At 38.3% G+C, this 23,785-nt stretch overlaps 1 protein-coding gene across 3 annotated transcripts in view; it reads left to right on the top strand.

Moving 5' to 3' along the window:
• LOC139741595 (alpha-N-acetyl-neuraminyl-2,3-beta-galactosyl-1,3-N-acetyl-galactosaminide alpha-2,6-sialyltransferase-like) overlaps positions 1-23,785 on the top strand; it is a 35,927-nt gene that overhangs the window by 1,914 nt on the left and 10,228 nt on the right. For 2 of the 3 annotated variants that reach the window (XM_071652210.1, XM_071652283.1), the window contains exons 2-5: positions 12,618-13,028; positions 15,711-15,761; positions 20,806-20,903; positions 23,413-23,641. In XM_071652210.1, coding sequence (XP_071508311.1) covers positions 13,002-13,028; positions 15,711-15,761; positions 20,806-20,903; positions 23,413-23,641 — 405 coding nt within the window. In that variant the 5' untranslated portion in view covers positions 12,618-13,001. The remainder of the gene's footprint in view (positions 1-12,617; positions 13,029-15,710; positions 15,762-20,805; positions 20,904-23,412; positions 23,642-23,785) is intronic. The other variant, XM_071652349.1, reaches the window with a different exon arrangement.

Below are 23,785 nucleotides of genomic sequence, written 5' to 3'. Positions count from 1 at the left end.
TTCATTTTCATGTGCCTGTTTGTGTAATGATTTTTGTACTTCATAACTCACTTTTCCTACTGCGCCTTGAGCACGTTAGTCATGTGGAATTGGCACATTAAATGTATACTGTATTATTATTATCATTATTACCGATGAACTCTATATGGATGAAATGTTAATGTTTGATTTGATTTATGTCAGTTCATGCTCTTTTTGGAAGTGTAGTTACAAAGGCGAGGGGATGTTTTAGAGAATATGCCTACCATTCACTCTCCTACTCAAACCTACTAGATCTACGGATGTAGAGTATAATGTAATCCACAAACGGCCCATAATAAACTCACCCACATACTGTACTCCCAGCTATGGAAAAACAAGAGTAGCATTTTCACTCTCCACAACATGTGTTTTATATTATGCATGGGGAAGAAATTAGCAGTTTTGCATCCTCTTAGTAAAAAACAAACAAACAAACAAAAACAAAAACTACACACACACACTCACACACACACACAATGTCAGTTTTGATGTCAAATTCATACTTTTGCATTACACCATCAAATCTACTCTTTCAGAAATCTAGATAGCATTAACAGACAGTCGATTTCCAAGTGAACCACACAACTCTTGGGTAAAGTGATTACCAAAAGCCAACTGAGTTCGGTTTTAGTTTTGTGGAATTGCACTAAATCTTTTCTTCGAAATTTAAAGGACAAGTTCACCTTCATAAACATAAGGATTGAGAAAATGCAACAATATTAGTAGAACACATCAGTGAAAGTTTGAGGAAAATTGGACAATCGATGCAAAAGTTATGAATTTTTTAAAGTTTTGTGTTGGAACCGCTGGATGAGGAGACTACTACAGCTTGTGAGTCATATGCGTACAACAGTATAAAGAAAATGTAAAAAAGAATTCAACATATTTTCACTTTTTTCGCATAATTAAAGAGCACTTGACTTGCCTCTTTCTAAAGGCAGGGGGAATAATATTACCCATAACATTTGTCGGTAACGAGTCAGGGGAATGTGTACTTTTTTCAAAAGATGGAATTTTGTGAAATTCTCTTTATATTTTCCTTATATTGTTGTACGCATTTGACATCTAAGTTATTCATACACTGCAGTAGTCTTCTCATCCAGCGGGTACTGCACAAAAACTTTAAAAATTCATAACTTTTGAACGGATTGTCTGATTTTCCTCAAACTTTCAATGATGTGTTCTACTAATATTGCTACATTCTCTCAATCCTTATGTTTATGAAGGTGAACTTGTCCTTTAACTACCGAATGAAAACATTAGTTAACAGGAATTTTAACCAACTTATGTCGGTAAATGACAAACATCACTCGAAATACACATCAAACAATGTACATACACTAATACAAACCACACATGTCAAATTTAGCACTTGTGACACTAATTCAGGACAATTGTTCCGACATACAATCTCATTTGATGTGATCTAATATGGCAGTCTGTTGCAGAAATAAAGTACAGTGTATACATATACTGTTAACATTTGCGAAGGGAAGTACATGTAATATAGCACATTCACATGTAAAATGAAAATTCACAAGATCTGACACTGTATGAGCAACTTTGTAAATCTGAATGGACAGACATGAGTTGTCAAAACAATACAGTAATGGTAGTATGGTACTGGATTTTATGAATGATTGAAGTACATGTATGATAATTAACACCAATGTAATTTGTATCTTGGACCAATTTTCTATAAGCATATTATTCTCATCTCCTACATCTGAAAAAAGAAGAAGAATTAATTCAGTGCAAATTCCTAGCAGAGATGCATACTTTACAACATAAAACAAATCAGCTGTTTACATTTCACTTTCAAACCTTGTAAGGACCAATCTTTCTAAGTAATAAGAAACAAAAAGTACTTGTATTACATGTACATGGGTCTAGGGCAATTACCCCCTGGGCAATTACCCCGGACCCTTCCCCTGGTTCTAATCCTAATCCTGAACCTAATCCTAACCCTAACCCAAACTCCTAACCCTTGTCCTAATCCTAACCCTAATCTTTATTCTAACCTTATCACTAACCAGTATTTAGCCAGGGGGTAATTGCCCTCTGGGGCAATTGCTTGGATACGCATGTACATACATGTAGGACAGGAAAAATATAAGAGAGAATAGGATTGAGAGAAAAGAGCAGTACAGAGTTCATCAAATGAAGTGAGCAAGAAAGAGCGGATACATGGGGGTGGATGAGGCTTGAGATTTACAATGATATGGACATGTATTGAAGTTACAAACACAAACACAAGAAAATCAGGATAAGCAAAGGAATACAACAAAAATGGGCACCTAGGTGCTTACATGGTTCAATTTAGCTAGTCAGATAACAAAATCAAGTAGCAAACAGAATAGCAACATATTATGCATATCCAATGCAATGACCTGTTATGAGTTGTCTGACATCAAATACTAATTTAATGCAAGGAAGGTACAAACTGAGTACCAATTCAAGATTATACATGTAATGAAAATAACATTCGATGCCATGTCAACATTCATAGATTTGGGTTTCAAGATAAACTTGAAGCTTTCAAAAATCTGTAGTAACATGCTTCAGGTACACTATAAAGTGCTTGGTCTACTGCTAATCATTTTACTCATTGCCATGCAGCATAATACAATATTGCATCCATACTCCAAAGTCAAATACACACATGTGACAGGTACATGTACTATGTAGGTACATAGTGAAAAGGTGGAATTTCATCACATTTTTGAATAGTATGTTGGCTACTGGCCTACCTGGGAGCAATGCAAAGAATTCTTGTGTTGTGGACCTGTACATGTATTATGCTATCACATTTCTCCTGAGTCGAGTTCTAACTGCGAAGTGATACACAATAGCCTGCCTTGTATGATAATCATGAAGAACTTGATCACTTCTTATGAACAAAGATGAAATTGCGTGGGGTACATCTTCACTACTCAAGTGATACATGAAGGATGCCAGTTGAAGACAATTATATCTTGTGTTTTCAATTTACCATTCACATTATAAAGACTGAAAGTAGCTTGATCCACAATATCTTGGTTAAATTTTCTATAGATTTTTTTTCATTACCATGGCAACACATTAATTACATACCACATTTACCTGTAATAGTGGCCACATATGCCAAGTTCTAGGTCAACTCCTGAAAAAGCAAGAGAGTTGTTGTAACTTGGGTGGGAACCAGGTGCAAGCATGGTTAGCAACAATACTGTTGACAGATATTTAGGCCAGGTGAGGTCATTTAGAACTAGTCTCCATGGCAATGTCACAGTTTGGTGCTCTATACATCCCTTGTCAACTTGTACACACTATGTGTGGGCGTGGTGTGTAATAATGGAATTAGCAGCTTTTCACATACTAGTATTCGATACTTGTCTACATTATCATAAGTAAAACTAACTCCTTGAAAAGTGAATACATGTACATGTTTCAAAGAAGCATTAACCACTAATAGTATCAATATAATGGTAGCTTATCATTCATACATGGTACAGGTGTATAGTCAAAATACAACAATATCCAAAGGGCAAATGGCTTGTGAAATAACATAGTCACTGTTATGAGGAGATCACAATTAATGGGTCAGTGCCTATTTCCCTATAACATTGTATGTACTTCTCAAGCAAATGCTGTTTTATTATGCAGACTTGATACGGGAAGGGTGGAGATGATAAATAAATGGTTGCATTATGGTTGACTCGGCAAATTTAGAAAATAAGGGATGGATGCCAAAGTTTCAAATCCTCCTTGTTTGTACAGGAGTCCCTTTTAAAATGGTCTCACCGCCATGCAATGTGGCCAGTAGTTGCGATTTAGAACGAAGATCAACTTGAAGACAAGATCAGCTGCACCCACAATGCCTTGAGGACTGTGCCCTGTGCTCCACAACTGCAGATACATGTACCTGAAGAGGGTATAATTTGCTTTCTCCAATAAGAAGGATGAAGGGCTGTGACTGCGGATGTTCTGTGTCGACCACATATGAGTAGTTAAAACAGTCCTTCCTGGAAGAACGAAAAAGGCAGGCATATATGGAAACAGTGTAAAAAATTTTAAGACATATTGATGTGCACTATTTTCTTATGCCTTTATACACATGATATTTCCAGTAATTTTGTATCATATATTTACTAGCAACTCCAGCAAACTAGGAGCAAGAGTGACCAAGATCAGAAGGTCATTCTTTAAAGCTGAAGATCTACTATGCACATGCAGAAGTGAGTCAAACCATGATATCTGGAAACAGGGGACAAAATTGTTTCAGAAGGGAATGGGGAGGTACGTGTAGTACAGGCCTGTAAGAAAGCTACAGATTACAACAGAACAATTCACACAATTCTGGCCTTCATGGTGCAATTTGTTTGTTTGTTTGTTTGTTTTTTCCCATGTCTAGCTTAATTACAAACCAGAACCGTCTTTGCAAAGAAGTGTAACTTTGTCTTAAGTCAAAAATGTTTTGGACCAACCCCCCCCCCCCCCCCCCCCCCCCCCCCCCAAAAAAAAAAGAAAAAAAAAGAAAAAGAAAAAAAATAGAAGTGACATACAATTTTACATTCAAAGTTATATTTGACATGCATTTTCATGTCCTTCGAAACTGATCAAATTGGTATGGGCCAATTACTAGACCTAGGCACCTATGGTACACTATAATATACACTATTAAAATGATTGATTGGTCCATGCTGCATAATTATTGTCATACCTGTCAAATGTATGGGATGTTGCCATATACATTATAAAGAAAGAGAAGAATCTACATACATGTACATTTCCTTGAATGAAGGGGCAGGGTAAAGATTAAAAGATGTGCCTTCACAGAAATTTCACTCTTGATTTAAGTTCACTCTTTAGTTCTAGGTGACATACAAAATAATGTACAATGTACCTGTGTTGTCATTAGAATTATCAGGTACGGTACAATACATGTACCATCACTTCCAAAATAAAGTTGTTGATTTTTCTTCCCACAGGAGTAAGGTCAAGTTCTGAACAATGGTTATGGTAAAAATGTACCTAGAATATCAATCTTTTGAATAATGCACTTTCAGTAAATCCTGAAAGCTGAAACTCACAGCTTTCCAGTCAATGAGTGAGCTTGCATCAAAGCCTGGTCAGGGATGCAGCCTCCCTTGCATGGTCTTTCTGCATTCGCTGAATAGGAGGGAAGCAGATTCAATCACTGTTTACCTGAGGGTAAATAATATTCATACAAGTGAGGTGTTATACAAATGATGTGTTATACATGTACAATGCATTATAATGTTATTTCCTTACATGAATGGGGGAACTTTTTACTCAGCACAAAGAAAATGTAATATAAACAGGTCTCTTTTAAAAAGCACCTTAGCCCTTCACTCCCACAACCAACACCACATGCAGGAATTGATTGCCTGAACTTTTGATATCTGATTTTTGCTCTTAAATTGCTCATGTACAGTGTAAGTGCTATTAAAATGGCAAGTGCTTTTATCAATGAAACTATTCATGAAAATATACATTTGGTATTGCTACCAACATGAATTAACGCACTGAATTACCTGCAGAACACAATACAGAAGGTCATCTTTCCTACCGAGGAACACAAAGGACTGGCACAGCCTCCCAGAAGAAGTAATGGCTGCTTCAACCCTTGATACAATATGTCAAGGGTCAGCAATTAACCAACCCCTGCATCACTGGCACTTAATTGTATAAATGAGGGTACCACCTATCGGCACCCTATGAATTTGCAGCTCATTTATTCCAAAAGTATAAAACAAATTCACCAAAGTTTTTCCTCAAATAAGCTGTAAATACTGCAGTTTCAAATCTTGTGACCGTTCTGTTGATTCCAAATCTCTGTTGTAAAATTATGCAATTTTAGTACGTGCGATGCATTTTCTTCGCGTGGCTGAAAAAGGGTACCTCACGATCTGCACCCCTTCCCTCCATAGGTAATACATGTGAATTTCATAGCCATGCGTTGTTACTGTGTGGATGTGTAATTGAAACGTGTTTAGTTTGTTTTGTTGGCTTGATTTTCGTTTCTTTGTTACTGTTTTCATACCTATAAAATGGCACTTAATCCCACACGTACCTTTTTGTTCTATACGCATACAGCCATGATACGCAGGGTGTCGATGTACCCTGCCAATAGCTGGTACCCTTACCATACATTGAAGAAACTGTCCAAGTCTATTGATTGTGGGAAATGTGGGCATCTTTGGAAAGGCAAGACAAGATAATGCACACGTATGCTTACCAGCTACAGTACAGTTACAGTTAAAGTGATTTTAAAACATTACCCTTAACTTGGTCAAACTCAGCCTGAGACTCATGAGAGGATTTGATTCACTTTCTAACAAGACAAATCAGTCCTACTTCACTACCTGTCTGATGATGCGAGACTGAACGCAAGTAAATTCAAGTAGATTGTCTTTGTCATGCCAATGCCAATGGACAAAGTTGTGGTTATTCACAATTCATTTTGCATTTATACCAGTGCGGTGGCAGTACGGCAGCACAAAAACGCCTACGTAGTACATGACCTAGATCTACTTGTAGGCCTGTATAGAGGCAGAGTCAATACCCAGAACATACCTAAAGGGCCTAACTCTAATGCACGTTAGGTCTAGAAACTTTAGACTAGAGTCTAGAACTATGTCTAACGTTAACAATAACAGTATCAGGCCTAGAGGCTAGATGTTTCTGTTGTTGTTTTTATTTGAATTTATTTGCCGTTTATTGACAATTTTTCCCCGTATTAGCTCTAATTAATGCCAAATTTTTACTTAGTCGAACTAGTTATGAATTACTTTCTAATTCAAAAAAAATTTCCCTCTACATTATTTTAATTTTATTAGAAATAATTCAAAAATACTCTATGATATCAAATAGAGTATTTTTGAGTCACGTTAGAGTGTTCTAGTCTACTAAGAAGCATATTGTAATGTTGAATATGTTGTATACGCCAGCCTACGTAACTTTTTTTTTTTTTAAATGATGTTAGGGCCAGGCCTAACTGCGACCAGCAGCCCCAACGTACAACGCAGAGCGGCGGGTCTCCGGGGCTAGGGCCAGGCCCTCCCGCCTGCCTACCGGTATACAATCGACCATATTGTGGTCCATTTATCATATGAGAAGCCCTTCCCATCTATGGACCCCATACATTACTGGTCATTAGTAGGTGTGGGACTAGTCGGATAGTACATGTAGGAGTGCTCCTACTGGACCTAGTAGTTCTAGATCTACTCTAGACTTCGAGGCTTCAGTACCACGTTGGCAGAATACTCTAGACATAGATACGCGTATATGGGACTGTGATATTGATAGACTGCTTTCTTTCGCTGGCGAGTCTGCATCTATGGCAAAATACGTGGAAAGTTACAATCTGCAATGTAGCCTCTGCAAGAGAGTGACCGCTGTCAAGGGTCGAAACAAACGGCAAAACCTTGAGAAAACCAAATGAGCAACTTACCATTTAGCCCGATTTCATCACCAATGGTCTCCAATTCGATATTTTCCTTAGGAGTGTTTTTGTGAACATAATTGAGTTTATTGTACAAAAGTTGTCTTTTCTGGACGTCTTCCTTCCGCTCTTCGACCGACGTGTTGCACCTTCGCGAGACTCTTTTTCAAGCTAAAGTTTATGACCCCACCCACATAATAACGTCACGAACTGTACTCTATTATGATTGGTCAATAGCAACCTCGCCGCAGCGGCAGACTAGAAAAATCGCTCAGCGGAGCGATTCGAGAAAACCGCTTGCAGTTGCCGCTCTGAAAAGTCACCGCTACCGCTCCAGTGTGAACGGTTGTACATGAACAACACGCGAGGGATTTTTGCGGCACGCCGCTGCCGCTGCCGCTGCCGCTGCCGCAAAACCGCTCCAGTGTGAACGGCCCTTTAGGCTAATTTGTGTTATATTTTTAGAATAAACAAGCTACAGATCCTTAGGGTGACGATAGGTGGTACCCCTAACCCTACACTAAGTAATCCCAAGGGAGTAAATCGAAATAACCCATAACGAAGGCCCTCTTTAAATTCATCCCTCGTACGCTGGAACGTAGGGCCTACAGCATAGGCCTACACTACAGTCTCGTCTCGAGTGACGATAGACCTCACAGCATCTAGGCCTACACTACAGTCTCGTCTCCAGTGACGATAGACCTCTAACATTAATATTAAAACTGTCTGTTAGTGTTATACTGATATAGACTCTGGATAGAATTCCATGATAAGGTTTTAAATTCATGAATTTGTTTAAAATACTAATTGTAGACCTCATTTCTGTGGTTCTAGATTTTGGAGTTGGAACACACTTTGTAAAACACATTACTACTCATGAAATGGTTATATGAGTTGATATATTGGCCCAAATTCGTCGACGAAATGACTGATTTCGTAACGAAATAGGCCATGCGGCACTTGGCGCTCCATACAAATTGTCCATGGTTTAAACTGTGGTTTTTTATTGTACCGTACCACCTTCGTGAATTCAGGCCAAAGTTTTGCTTCAGTCACTTACTTTCAGTGACATGTGGAATTTTTAGCAGCGCATTGTTATGTACGATATTGTGCTTCTGTACAGTACTTTTTAGCTTCTAACCTACTTGTATCCCCCGGCATGTATGCCAGAGGATACTTTGATTTCAGCAGCTTTACGCCGCCGCTGCCGCCGTCTCCGCCGCCGCCGCCGCGTCACATTCTTCTGTGCGCTCTAGCGGCCACAAGCCTTGACGGGTTTCTTTTAAATTTTGGATGGAGGTTCATATTGGTAATATTTCCACACCTATAACTTTGGGTGATGCTGCCCCCAGTGTTCTGTCTTTCATATGGGTAAAATGCCATATTTTTGTGCATAGTTTGTGTGCGCTCTAGAGGTCACATTTGTGAACGGATTTTTTTCAAATTACATTGTAGGTATTGAGGTTTATCATGATGTATTCTACAAGCCTGTAGATATTGGATATACTGCCCCCAGTGTTCCGACTTTTATATATGGTCAAAGGTCATGTTGTTGGTGGATGGTTTGTGTGCGCTTTATAGGCTACAATTACAAGTACATTTCTTGATGGATTTTGTTCAAATTTGGTATGAAGGTCTACCATGATATGAGCTACAAGTCTAAAGATTTTGGATGTGCCACCCCCCCCCCCTGTGTTCCGTCCTTTATAGGGTCAAAGGTCATATTGTTGGTGGATGGTTCGTGTGCGCTCTATACGCTACATTTCTCAACAGATTTTGTTCAAATTTGATATGAAGGTCTACCATGATGTGAGCTACTCTAATCTAACTCTAAGCTGCGCCTAGTCTTCACAATATTCACCTTTATGTTTGAAGAAGGGGAGGGGATCTTTGTCCCTTGCTCAAACGTGAAGATGCAGCAAAAGCTGGGCACTGCTAGTGCCGGGGGATACAGTCGCATTGCGCGGCAATGGACATTATTTTGTAGTTGTGTTGAAGGTCAATTCTGAAAATTTAAGCTATGTATACTTGTGCTGTATCAATATCTCTTTTAAATTGTTTGCTGAGAAGTGATGTATTAATGCTGGAAGGCACATTCTGATGTTACATAATATGCAAGTTAAATATTTTGTCTGTTAGCATACTACCGGTATTTGAATCAGAGCACAACACGTGTAGATAAACAGTGTGTGTTACAAAGTACTGAGCCCACTATGCTGAAGTAGTTTATGCCGTGCATCTTTAAATAGTGCTATAAAATACAGCATGTGTGGGATGCTATGTCTTCATTGCCAGCTGCCTTGTTTAGTAACTGTTTAAAGGGGACTAATACCTCATTGTTTTTTTTTTGGGGGGGGGGGGGGTTTTGGGGGGGATTGAGTGAATGCCACAATGTTAGTTACAGAAATCAGTGAAATTTGAGGAGAATCAGACTATTTGTACAAAAGTTATGAATTTTAAAAGTTTTGATGCCGCCATTGCTGGATGAGAAGACGTCGCATACAAATGTGTACATAGTGTATGTACACAGTATGTATAACGATGCAAAGAAATTTATGGAGAATTTAAAAGAATTTTTAAAATAGAAGGTACTCTTTCACTTTACTTTGCTACTGATAGTCAACTGAATAAGGTACAGTATTATTCTCCTGCCTTCTGAAAGAGGTTTTTGTCCAAGTGCTCTGTAATATGGGAGAAAAATAAAGATAATGTACATGTATGTTGAATTCTCTTCATATTTTCTTTATATCAATGTCCTGTAGTGACATAACTTTGAGAACTGTTCTGTAGTCTTCTCATCCCGTGATGATGGCACCAAAACTATAAAAATTCATATAACATTAATTTTGAAAGGATAGTTCAATTTTCCTCAAAATTCCCTTATGTGTTGTTGCTGCATTCACTCAATGCACCAAATACACAGTGTATATCGCTATTTGGGTGACAAAACCGTGTTTCTCAAAAATGTCATTCAATCTGTATGTTCAGGAGAGTGAAAAACAGCAAACATAACAAAGCATTACAAATGGGATTGCCTTTCCTTTGACGTGCAGTGGTGGCTTCATTTTGGGGATAAGACAACTAGGGTTTGGGGAGGACATCACTTAATTGATTAAATCTGACAGCTACATGTAATCCACAAAAAAAGAAGAAGTAATTTTCACCAAAATTTGAGATAGTTGTACACGGTCTTGTCACATCACCGACAATGTACAATGTATGTTTGGCTTTGGGTGTCATTCCCTTTCAAAAGATCGGATGTTGCATGTTTATTGTTTTGTCTGAAAGACTGAAAAATTGGTCACTATCAAAATCATGTATTTACATATTTTTTTTTCTCACTTTGCAAATTTCATGATGTGATTTCATCTTGGCCTAAACAGCTTCCCATTGCCCTGAGCACAATTCATAATTCAGTTTTCTTTCTTGTTATAGTAACTAAATGACTACATTGTATATTATATATCATGATTGTCAAATCAGAACCCTTAAACATAAAAATGTGTATGGATGTATAGCAGTTCTCAATTACTTTCAGAAGAGGGCTAAATTATCGAGCAAAGACAGTTGTGTTGCATGTATGGAACAACCAGACTTGTCTTAGGAACCAAGAAGAGTACTGTAGTATGTGGTGATGTCTGTTTTGTGAACAGATGTGAAATCTTGCTCTATGATTTTCTGATTTTTATGTCTGGTGTTGATAAAACTTCTACACTGTTGTCTTTTGTTTGATTTGACCTGATGATACACATCAGTACAGTCTACCTGAACGTGATCATAAGAAGAAAAAATAAAATCATTTTAAATCAATACCCCATTTTATACACAAAGCTGGGCAAAATAAAGTCCCGAAGCACATGACACATGTACTGTAAAACCTGATATATTCGCGGCATGAATTTTTCGCGAATTGGAGCCGACGGCCTTTTTTGCGGCATGAAATTTTTGCGAATCGGAACTGCCACTGGCATTCAATGCATATAGTGTAGACAAGAACTTTTGCGTGCTTTTTGATTTCGCGAATCTTGGCGCTCGCGAAATTAAAATGCACGGGAAAATTCCTCGTTTTACAGTACATGTATCCCAGTAAGCAGGACTGCACACTAACCCATTTTTCCCTGTTGAATCAGTAGGGTACCCAGTTTTTATGCCTCCGCCACGAAGTGTCGCGGGAGGCATAAATGTTTTCGGGTTGCGGGAGGCATAAATGTTTTCGGGTTGTCCTTTCCAGTTTTTACTGGTCCTTTCCTGAAAAAGTTGCTGGTCCGGCAGTGATTTCTACTGGTCTGAACAGTCTGACCAGTGCCAGTGTGCAGCATTGCTGTAAGTTTGGATACGAAAAGGGCTAACTTTCAGACCCACATTGTCCTTTCATGTACATGAAGAGTTTAGAGCGCTCCTGATACAAAGTAAAGTTATTTTCAGATGTTGTGGAGATGTAAAACCCTGTGTGTGGGGTCTTCACACGCCTCCCAACATTCAGCAACTGAGACAGAAGACAACTGCAAACAGGAATTTGAGGTCAGCCGAGTGTGACGAGAAACATATTTCTGAGCAGACAAAAAGGGCATCATGAGCTGATCTTGCCTATTTCCTGAAATCTTTGTGTAGAGGGGGATCCACCTGGGCTTATTTAGATTTTAGTTCAGATGTCCCAATTGTTGAGGGATTGAGATACTGATGGGTTAAGTTGCCTCCCCTCCCCCCCCCCCCCTCAAAAAAAAAAAAATTAAAGTAACAACTGATGTTCATTGTCATTCACCACTGAATCAAAAAGTGATGAAGGAAAAGAGATTTCAAAGCACTAAGTAGACAATTTTAATAGTACCCTATGGGGCAAATTGTCCACCTGATGCAGCAGTGTCTGCTTTGGCATGAAGGAAATAACCACTTCTTTGCAATGATGGAATAGATTAATAAGAAATTCTCCTCTTTTGTGAATTTGATGTTCCATTTATTCCCTCTGCAGGCTGTCAACATCAATTAGCTCGTCATTAAACTCAGGTGTTCTTCATAGAAAAAGCAACGATTACAGTTGTACCAAATTTAGTTTTAATCTGCATCATTCACATGATCAGAATATGAGCATTTGTTTAATGCTTGTGATAGGAATATTCAATTTTGCCCCTTGTCTATTCTTGTCCCACAGACACTAAAGAGACTGAAGGCGTCATTTCAGGTGGCTGCAGGTCGTCTGAAAAACGAGCCTGGTGATTCGTCACAGAGGCATGCATCTGTAACATTTACAGGATGAACATCACACTTTGTTAAGCGACAGGCACACAAACACATGAGCATACAGCTGTACATGCATTCACACATACATTCATACACACACACACACACAAACACATACTGGAACAACAAACCCACGCAAACACGCACACACATACATACAACACGGAGTGCCTGTGGCTTGTGTAAAGTTTGCACTGGACTGCTCCAGGGCTCCACAGGAGGACGTTTGCCACAAATACCTTTGTCGGCCTGAAGTCCAGCAGAGGGAGAAGGGAGAGAGGGTCACCTATTGGGCATGGGAAACCGGTCGGCTCTAAAACGGGTAAGTTTGATGGCAGTATGATAGTTGGCATACACAGTGATGTCGCCATTTTGTTTGACTATTAAAGTGCAATCAAAGAAAATTTTTCCTGTATCTGGAGAGAATTTGTATTGTGTATTAACAAAAACAAAAACAACAACAAAAACAACAACAGCAACAACAACAACAACAACCTAAAGTTTTGCTGCAAATAGTAAACGATGCTGTGCCAACACATGGGTAATTTGTGTTTACTAAGAAGAATTCACACTGTATTATTCAATATGTAACCATGAATACCGGTATCTAGTGTTAAAACCATGCAATGATTGTGGCGTAGTGTTTCACCATTAAGATTCGTGTCAAATCAGATTACATTTTGAAATTATTCTGACATGATGCATTTACAATGTATTACTGTAGGAAAAAAAAAAAGGCATATTTGCTGGCTAGACATGTACAGTATTCAAGAAAATTACCCAAGGTTCTATTAAATGTACAAGTAGTTTGGATGTAGTTTCAGGTGAAAAAAGTTGATGTCCACCTTTCAGAAGTTGGTGCATTCTTTTTTTGTTTTTTTGTCAATACGGTTGAAACCATTTTAATTGTGTAAAATAATTTTTGTTGGCCCTGCTACTTCTGTCTCAAGGTTGTTTTCTCCATTTTTCACCTATAAAGTAAATGGAACTGCATGCAGACCCTACAGAAATTTCATAACGGCCACTTGTAGCTTTGATACTTTGATGTGAGAATGAATAGAGTGTTAATGAGTGCCACTACTGGATTGATTTAATAATCCCTTTCTTGCTTTCCATGGAGTTCATAAATCCCCTTTTGTTCCACTCAGAATGGAGGGTGATTCAGCGCACTTGAATAGATCCTTAACTGAAAAAGCATTTTAAAAATTTTTTTTAATTTGAGGTAGAGAGAGAGTGCGTGTAGCATGTAGCATTTCTACATATTTGATTTTCAAGCATCTACAGAAATTGGATGGGCTGGGAACTATCAGTGTTAATAGGCAATAAACAGTTTATGTGATTTTAGAGCTAAAGAATGATATCCATACCACGCAGAATCTGACTGTGGCTGTAAAATGTTATCAGGCTCCCTTCTTCGTTGGTTTTGTAAGTAAGGGCCACAGATTGTGTGCATTGTATGGAGATGGCACCCGAGAGACAACTCATCCAGCCAACTACCAGGCAGATGATGAGGCCGTAATGATACCACATGTGTTAAACTAATCACTTTTGTATACATAGAGACCACCCATGTAACAATATCAACTAAAATTGAGGTGCAGCAGCTTCATCCAACAGGGAGGTGTGAGCACACAGTGTTCACTGTAGTAACAACATGCAGTTGTTGAAATGATTAACATTCTTGCTTCGAGATTTTTTAAATTTTTTTTTTTGCAACTTATAAACAAACTGCCCTGCATATCCTTAATGTACATATAAATAAGCCCTTAATTACTGTAAAACAAAGGTGGTTCGCGTGCATTTTAATTTCGTGAATTTCGCGAGCGCCAAGATTCGCGAAATTAAAATTCCAAAATGTAAGCAAAAGTTCTTCTCTTCACTATATGCATTGAATGCCAGTGGCAGTTCGCGAAAATTGCATGCCGCATAAAAGGCCGTCGGCTCCAATTCGCGAAGAATTCATGCCGCGAATATATCATGTTTTACAGTAGTCAGTGTTTTAGTAGTAGCCGTGATGAGAAAAATCACAGGCACACACATACTTAGCTGGATTCAAACCAACAGCCTCCTGATCACTGGTTGGTGGTCCAGTCAGTGGATAGAGGTAAGATGCCTGTCTGGTGATCAGGAGGTATAATAATAGTAAGGTCTTATTTACCCAGGGTAGCCTCTTCAGTGTAACCACTGCTCTACCAGAGGGCCCTGCCATTATTATTACCCAAGCATTGCCAGGGACCCATTTATACACCTGTGTCGAGAGGGACATGGTGGGTAAAAGCATCTTGTCCAAGGACGTAAGCGCTGGGCGGGATTCGAACTCGGGTCCTCTGATTGGGAGTCGGGAGTCTTATCCACTATGCCACAGCGCCCCCACAAATCCAGCCATAGTATGTATGCCCACGATTTTTTGTCGTAGCTACTAATAAAATACTGCTTAAATTGGTGTTTGTTAAAGTCGATGGAGGGCAATTTGTCCATCAGTTGGAACATGCAGAACTTGTTTAGGTGTATAGTCATGTACAATTCGTCGGGTGCCCGTGCATTGATACTACAATTTGTATAGCAGGGACTGTATAAAGCATCCAACCTAAAAGCTGCTGGATAGCCATGCATGTGTACATGTACATGATCTACTGTAAAACAAGGAATGTTCGCGTGCATTTTAATTTCGCGAGTGCCAATATTCGCGAAATTAAAATGCCCGTGAAAGTTTCATGCCGCAAAAAAGGCCTTCGGCTCCGATTCGTGAAAAATTCATGCCGCAAATATATTATGTTTTACAGCATACAATGCTCTTTAAGAATCCTCAAAACCTTGATGTCTTGGATGTGCAGTCTCAGAACTTCTGTCATAATTGGAAGTTGTCCATGATATAAAGTTTACTAAAGTGCATCTGCTCTATTAGCGATGCCATCTCAAAAATTACTTTGATTGTCATTGCAGAACGGTGTTTTCAGTAGATACATTTACTGCTCTTTCGCATACGTGTATCTGTCTGTTTCAGGGAAGAATGTCAGTGCAGTACAGCAGAACTCCCGATGCCAACAAGCTGCATGTAAGCAACTGCTAATATACACTGTACTGACTTTGTAGTGTCGTTACACTTCTCAATTCTCATTCCCTCCCCCTCCCCATCCAGTATAACATTGTATAAATTTGCAAATGCAAATATATAGTCCAACATGCATGATAGTATTGTCCATTGCATTGAACTAATTTCCTGTAAAAGAGGAAATTGCGCAATGTTGAAATTTTCACACATTTCGCATGACATGAAGCCAGTGCCAAAATAGAAGCGTGTAAAATCTTTTTTTTTTTTTTTTTTTTGGCTTGTGATGTAAAGTATTTCATCTCCTTGACTATGGGGAATTAAAAACATATGAAATTGATTTTTCCCAATTGAGTGCAAAACAGTTGTGCAAATATTTCCACTTTTACAGTGTTTTCATCAGGTACTCATACAGATCCTACTTTGATTTATTCTAGTATGTCAAATGCATGTCATGTCTGTGGGTCGTGTTTGTTGTAACATATATTTTGCTCTGTTCTTGTTCATAAACTTCAATTTTCTCACTGTTGCATAAAACTGCAGAGGACTGATATGTGTAATTTTGATGTTTGAATAAATCAAGATCCTGTTTACACTCTGGAAACTACCCAGTAATGCTTCAGTTTACTCTCTGTTGTTTACTCATTAGCAAAGCTCTAAAATACAGTGGGTTGCTTATCATTTGTATTCATGTAGGTGCAAGTCTCTAGATTATTGAGTAGCAGTGAAATTGCACCAAAGATGTAATTCAGCCTCAGATAGTATAGCACAGGTATTTTAACTGCTGTGAGGGGCAGGAGTGACTTGAGAGGATCCAGAGAATAAAGTGGGGCTAAGAGATTTCGGTGATCGTGTGTAAAATCAGCCATGCCTGGTATAATACTGTATATCAGTGACTCCAACTCTCCTGCTCTCAACGGAGATCTCCCACCAAAAGCCCAATTTGGAAAATCCCCCGTTCCCCCACTTGAGATTTAATTTCTCCCGCCCTGGCTCTGTCTCTCCTGCTTGAAATGATTTCTTACTTTGTACCATCGTGTGTTGAAAAATAAGCCTTAGATAGCACAAGAGAGCATCTGGAACCCTAGAGCTTCCAGGGCCCAGTTAAAGGGTGTGTACAGTTCTGGTCGAGGTGAGGATTTAGCTTTTAACGTTTTGCGAGATATTTAGAAACCACTCTATGAGATGTCAAAGAGCATGCAGTTCTAAGGGGTATCAAAAGTTTATTCGATGAAAATCGGTTTTGAAACGGCTGAGATATCCAAAAACAAGGTGAAACAAAGAGATCCTAATAAAGTTGTGTCATGTCGCCTTTTATTATTAGCACTTGTTAGGATATCTCAGCCATTTGATAACCAATTTTCATCAGATAAACGTTGAATCCTTCTTAAAATTACATGCTCTTTCATATTTCATAAGAGGCTTTTCATTATCTCACTTAGGAATGTTCAAAACATGAATCCCCACCTCAACCAGTACTGTACAATCCCTTTAAAGGGCCCTGGACCCTGACCGCAAGGAACTTCGCGCTCGTGATAGCACTTTGTGCACATCAAGTTGGAGTCTCCCGTTTGCTAGGGGTTTCAGGTAGGAGAATCTCCAGATCAGAAAGTGCTTCGGGTTGGAGTCTCTGATATTGATTGATATGTCAATGTAGTCTTAACAATTTGTCACCCTGCCCTGAAGTAATCAAGATTGTCAAACATGTATGTTGGATAGCAAATACATGTATGTGTGCCATGTCTCGATACAGACTGTGATTTCACTGTGCGTGGTGTGTTATTTTGTTACATTTTCCTACCAGGAAATTGTGCTACAGTTACGCACAAGCAGTGTCAACTGGCTTTATTTACGAGCATCTTTTTTTTTGGGGGGGGGGGAGGGGTGGGGTAGTGTAAGTCCGGGAAGGAAATAGAACATGAAGCTGGCAAACCATTTCACCAAACATGATGAATCTTTGCCGGGATTCCCCATGGTTCAGGTAAAACCGTACAGGCATAGACAATTTAGGGGTACAGAATGAAAGATACAAATTTTTATACAAGTTTTAGATGAGGTATTATACTGTGTAGTAGTGCAAGCAAGGTGAATGGTTTTATGTGCAGCTATGTGAATCTGTGTATAGTGTGTCACAACAAATGATTTCCTTATATTTTTTTTTTCAATTCTGTCGTGTAAAATGTACTACAACTGTAATCAATAGCCCATTCCTCCCCTCCCCATTTCCCTGTGTGTGCATAGATTGCCTCCTACCATTTTCATTGGATGTTATCATATCTGCATTTCTATGCTGGTCAAAGAGACACAAACAAATGTGTCCACTTAATTGATTTGCATTCTGTACAAAGTGTATATTCAAGTAGAAAATTCATTGTAACTGATCAATATCAAATGATATTAGAGCTTGAAGCTGATAGTTAAAAACAGTTTGTCTCTCTTCAGATACTTGAAAATTATATCCTTCTTTCCTTGTTCTGTTATTGACTTTAGAACTTCATAGATGTGTGCATGCGAAGCAAATATAGAGAATATGAATATGACAACAGAGCAAAGCAAATACCCCTTCCTTGTTTTCTTCCAGAGAAACATTAAAGGTAGGGAATCCCATTTGCATGCCTTAAATGAAGATTTGTATAAATACAGTGGTATGTTGAAGAGAGTATTATTTTAGAAACTCCCATAAAGTATTGAAAGTGGAAGGTAACATTTAGTACATTTTTGTTGACCGTTAGATTTTTAATTGAATTTTTTTCGGGGCTCACCGTAAATTCCAGTACATTACTAGGCTACCTTTGCAGACCCATGCACTGCATGTGTGTCCATCGTGTATATTTTGTGAAGAAAGTTCATCAAAACTTACAAACATTTCTATACAACATTCTTGCCACACACTCTATATGTTATTACATCAGCTCTTATACTTTTAGATTTGTGTTTATAGATTAAAAAATACAGAAGACTGCAACAAAATGGCTTAAGTGTGGCTGACACACAGAACTACTGAGTAGTTGAGTTTTGTGCATTATTCAAACTGTAGATGACTGTTGACTTCCAAATTTCTCAGCAGTGGCCTAAACAAGTCCCCTGAGGTTCATATTTAATGGTTTGCTGCATTTTGGGAGGTCTGTAAAAGGTATCCCCTACCTTTAAGTATTCAAGTTTCTTAGTCGCACAAACAGTTTGTATGATGTGAATTATATGTAATTTGAAAGCACATCAATTGGTTTCACATACTTGCATTTGATGCATGCATTTGCTGAACTGCACCAAATGCACATTTTTGTTTGTTTGATTGTTGTTTGTTTTTTTAACACAAATTACCATTATCACAGACATAATGCTAGTCGTGAAAACTGTCATTGAAGATAGTGAGAAATCAGCCAAGTTAGATGTCACATTCTGTAGCAAGCTGCGATCTATAATGAGTTGAATCAGATCAGCATTAAATTTTTAGGAACACTGAATGGGGAGATTAATTGTATTCACATGTGTATGTGCACATGTACATTGTAGACCATGTATATAGAGTTAAGGTAAAGCATAGTTTCTGTATGCCTGTAGAAACTGTAGTTGATTTTTTCTTTAAAATGGACACATGTGCATATGAAACATGTGAAATAATGCTGTGATACCATGATTTCAGTTAGGTATAAAAGGCAAAAGTGCGAAACATTTTATTAGCCAAAAAGGTGTAGCTGACAGTATTGCATTCTGAGAACATATCTGATCTTGGCTGCTACGTGATGTTTTATATTTAGTCAATTACAAATCAGGCAATGGCAGTATCCATCAATCTTCCATGTTAAAGTGAATTGCATGCAGCTTGTTGGAAAATGTGGTACAATTGATCACCATGTAACATTCTACCTACTTTCTACTTCATGGGAAAGGGCACTTCAGGAAAAAAAGTTGGATACCAACTACTACGATCTAAATTATTTTACACTTTCGATGTCAAAATGCTCCCAAACAACTCATTATCCAGGCAAATTGTGTCAGCCAGACAAGTTTCTTGGTAGACCAACTTGATATAGTGCAGTCAAATTCCAGATGGTAGAAGATTAATTTCAAGCCCCCTCTGAGATCTGTGTTTTACCTTTAGTAGGGGACATATGTCATTATTGATTTGAATGTTGCTGCAGCTGTATATTTATTGATTGAATTAATAAGTAAACAGGCTCTCATACAATGTAGTGAAGGTATACAGTGAGTCATGCCATGTGAGCCCCTTCCCCTCCCCACTATTCTCCCTCTCCCTTTCCTTTCCCCTTTCCCTGTTCCCGTTGTCACAAAAGATCCCAAAATCGTTGGCAGTGACTATGAAAACAGTATGCATCACATTGTGTGTGTGTGTGTGTGTGTGTGTGGTCAAAGCACACATATGTTTATCAATATCACAGTCTGTACTTAAATTCATTATTTCTTGTGTTTGTCGTTGGAGAAAGTATTCTAGTTATTGTCTATTTTAATTAATAAAAAAAGAAAGACAGTTTAATGTTGTATGTTGTCCTGTGATACAAGAATCCTTTTTACAGAATTGTTTTAATTTCTTTCTTTGGTTTTCATTTTGAGTCATTAAGGAGTATTTAAGGATTCTCTATAATGCTCTGTACATAATCTGAATCTGAATCTGAATAATTGTACGTGCCACCATTCAATAGGTCAGACATAAAACTTGTGTATATTACATACCGTAACTTCAAAATGGATGTACTGTGTTAATAGTCATTATTGATTGAAATATGATTTATTCCTACAACATGGTATTTGATGGACATCTCTACACATTGAGTAAGTGTGTAGAGATACTGATACAATCTCATAATACATCTATTTGAGAGATAATTCTTGGTTTTGCTTCAATTGTTTTCTTTTTCTTTCAAGTTGAGACACCTCCAGATTAAAATTAACATTACTGACATGACATGTTCTTGAGTTCTCACAATCTAATGTTGTCTTTTCTCTCTCCATTCACCTCTTCGTTTCCTTTTCCTGTTTTTTTTCTTTTGTTTTGGTTTCCCTCTCTTTTGCTTATTTTCTCTTGGTCTAGTGCGGTTGTCACATCTTTGCAGCTGTGCTGGTCTATGGCACGATGGCTACTGTGGCAGCGGTGGTCTTTGTGTATTTCTATGCCTCTTCTGGACATCAGTTAGTAACACTCTTCCACTAACCTTTCACTAGTGCTCCCCTTCAAGGCTTCTATTGTTAGTCTTACTTTTTGCCCCAATCCAGTGCCAGAAGAATTATGCTCCTTTGGTCTTGTTCTTGGTGTTAAGTCTAAAAGGCAAATAAACCCCCCAAAACAGAGGGTATATTTTTCTAAACATCTGAATGAGATGTGTACATTGTATCAATCGTACTTAGGTAAAATTTCTCCAGGTCAAAGATCACTTCAGCTTTGATGGAGAGATTTTTTTTTTTTTCAGTTGTAATGCCAACGCTCAGTTTTGGTATATTTTGGCAAGATGGTAAAAGTAATGTGTACACCAAATATGTCGCAAGGTTTTTACTTTTTGCAAATTTCGCGAGTCGGGTGCTATTCACAAATTTAAAAACACAGGAAAATATTAACGCTCATCCCGACATGAATGTGAAGGATGCATACATTTCTACGTTCAGTACTGTTTTGTACTCCACTATCTGGAATTATTAAACCACTTGCGAAATTGTTGGAAAGTCCAGACCTGTGAAAAATTAGACTTGCTAATAAATATGCCATATTATACAGTCGATCTAAAATTTCAAAGTTAGTGTAGTTTTAATACAATGACAAGAAAGAAAGGTCAAAGCCGAAGATCAATGAACTGTTGTGCAAAGTTCCATGTCTGGCTAGAATTTCAGTCAGGAATGTCCAGTGGAGATAAATACAGTAGCAAGAATAGAGTACAAAATTGTCTGAATGAGATGATCTGGGTCAAAGGTCAAAGGGTAAAGAAGGTGGTTACAGAACTTTGGCTTTATAACATCATTTTCCAGCCTTAATGTCAGTGGATGGGGATATCATGAGGTTTGGAAGGAAAAGAATTACTTGCAACAGTCATTCAAATGACATGATGGAGGTTAACAGGTGATTAATTTTGGGTTGAGAGCTTTGATTTCTATTCAGATTTAAAACAGCTTGACATAAAATGAAGAACACTTTCGTCTAGCATTGCCTGAAAGTGGAAAAAAGGGAAAGATTTATCGCACAGAAGTATCAGATTGCCTCGAGAGTAGAAAACCGGAAAGTAAGAGTATATTGTATTAAAGTGGTTTTGCTACAAAATGAGAGCTACTTGCAAGAGTATACAAGGTAGGCTGAAGGACCGGCATATTTAGAATCAAACCCTCGATGGAGCAAAACCTTTCATCAGATCTTGATTACATTCTAACCTCCATGCTAATGGACACTAATCCGCACGGTCCTATATTGGTTCATTTAATTCTTCTTTTACGCTGATTTTGTGCAGCGAATTCCCTCAAGATAAATTTTGCTTGCCTTGGCACACTAAATCAGTTTATGCACTTCTGAGTCTTTCTTATCTCAACTCTTAATCTTCAGATTCATCTTCTGATATCTCCTTTTGTAGATATAAACAAGCCTAATTTTTCTGCATTTACCCAGACTCTCTTAATGGTAATATTCACTCTCATGCAAGTTTTGATGAAGTGGTTAATGAACATGATATTCTGTACTTCTGAGTATTTTATCACCATGAAAAGCTTTGAAGGTTCCATTCATATCCACCTGAGTCAGTTGCCAATGCCTCATTTTTGTGAGTCCATTATCGTTCTCATGCTCTCATGGCATGGTATAGCTTTCATGGCAAAGGAGCATCATCTCCAGCACAATTTTTGTGTAATCCAGTTACATGGAGTGTCAATACATGACTGAAAAAACCCACATCAAAATAACACAAAACAAAACAAAACAAAACAAAACAAACAATACTTAAAAGTAACCACTGAAATGAATGAGATAAAATTTGGAAATGTCCAGATTCCCCAAATGTGCAAGTTAATTTAAAATGCATAAGATGGAAAAAACTACAACAACCAGATTATGATGAAGCTTGTTACAATATTTTCAAGAAATAAAAAGAGAAGAATATTTGTTTCCACACACACAAAAAAAGAAGTTTTTAATTTAGGATGATTTATCTTTGTCTTTTTTTCTCAATATGTGAAAATAACGTGGTGGGTGCATTTCTCAGTTGTGTGTGTAGGACCACGTACCCATCTCACCTCAATCTCCTAAACTGGACGCACTGCACACTTGAAAAAGGTTATGCTGATTTCTGCTGCTTTTGACTTTCTTCCCCTGATGTGGTAAAAAAGAAGAAAACTAATTAAAGAAGTGTCCACTGTCAATCTTCTTTAGACACTTACCATGATTAATTGTGCTGCTATTGTCATGTCCATGATATTCTGCATCATGCAATGCAACATGTACACTTGTTGTATTTTCAGGAATCCACTCCTCCTGATGCAAAGCAAATATATACACATACTGTGCACCCAGCTCTAGCATGTGGTTTATGTGTTAGCATTCTATGCCAAAGGAAAAATTAGTTGCTCGCACACAGGCTTTGCAGCCAATCTCCTATGCCCATACATTTCAGTCATCCATGCCCTAGCCTAGTGAAAATGCCGTCATGATGATGTACAAATGCCACAGGTACGGCAGTGCGGCGGAGGACCCCTTCAGCGCCAGCAACTACTACCGGAGGAAAGTGAAGGGGGACTCAGACTCTGGACTGGGGCTGGAGCAGGGGCAGGGGGTAGGACAGGCGTTGGGACCAGGACTTGATCTGTACCACCCAGAGCAGAGTGAGGACCATGCTGCTGAGCTGCAGCGGAGGCTTACCGACCTCAGGAACGACTATCGAAATGTCAAGGACCTCAAGGTAGGGAGAGACTATAGGAGCACTGGGAACATACATGTATAAGGTGCATGGGGGTAGGTTACATAATGGATCTAGACAAGCACTTGGAGAGTGCAGACTGCTGCCAAGCAGCTCATTTCTGCCCATATAAACATTATGCTGAAA

Source organism: Diadema antillarum, unplaced genomic scaffold, assembly GCF_040938485.1.
Source record: "Diadema antillarum isolate AM-2024a unplaced genomic scaffold, OU_Dant_1.0 scf00000003, whole genome shotgun sequence".
Taxonomy (NCBI): Eukaryota; Metazoa; Echinodermata; class Echinoidea; order Diadematoida; family Diadematidae; genus Diadema; species Diadema antillarum.
Note: the sequence above shows the minus strand (reverse complement) of the source record. Positions and strands in the feature narration are given on the sequence as shown.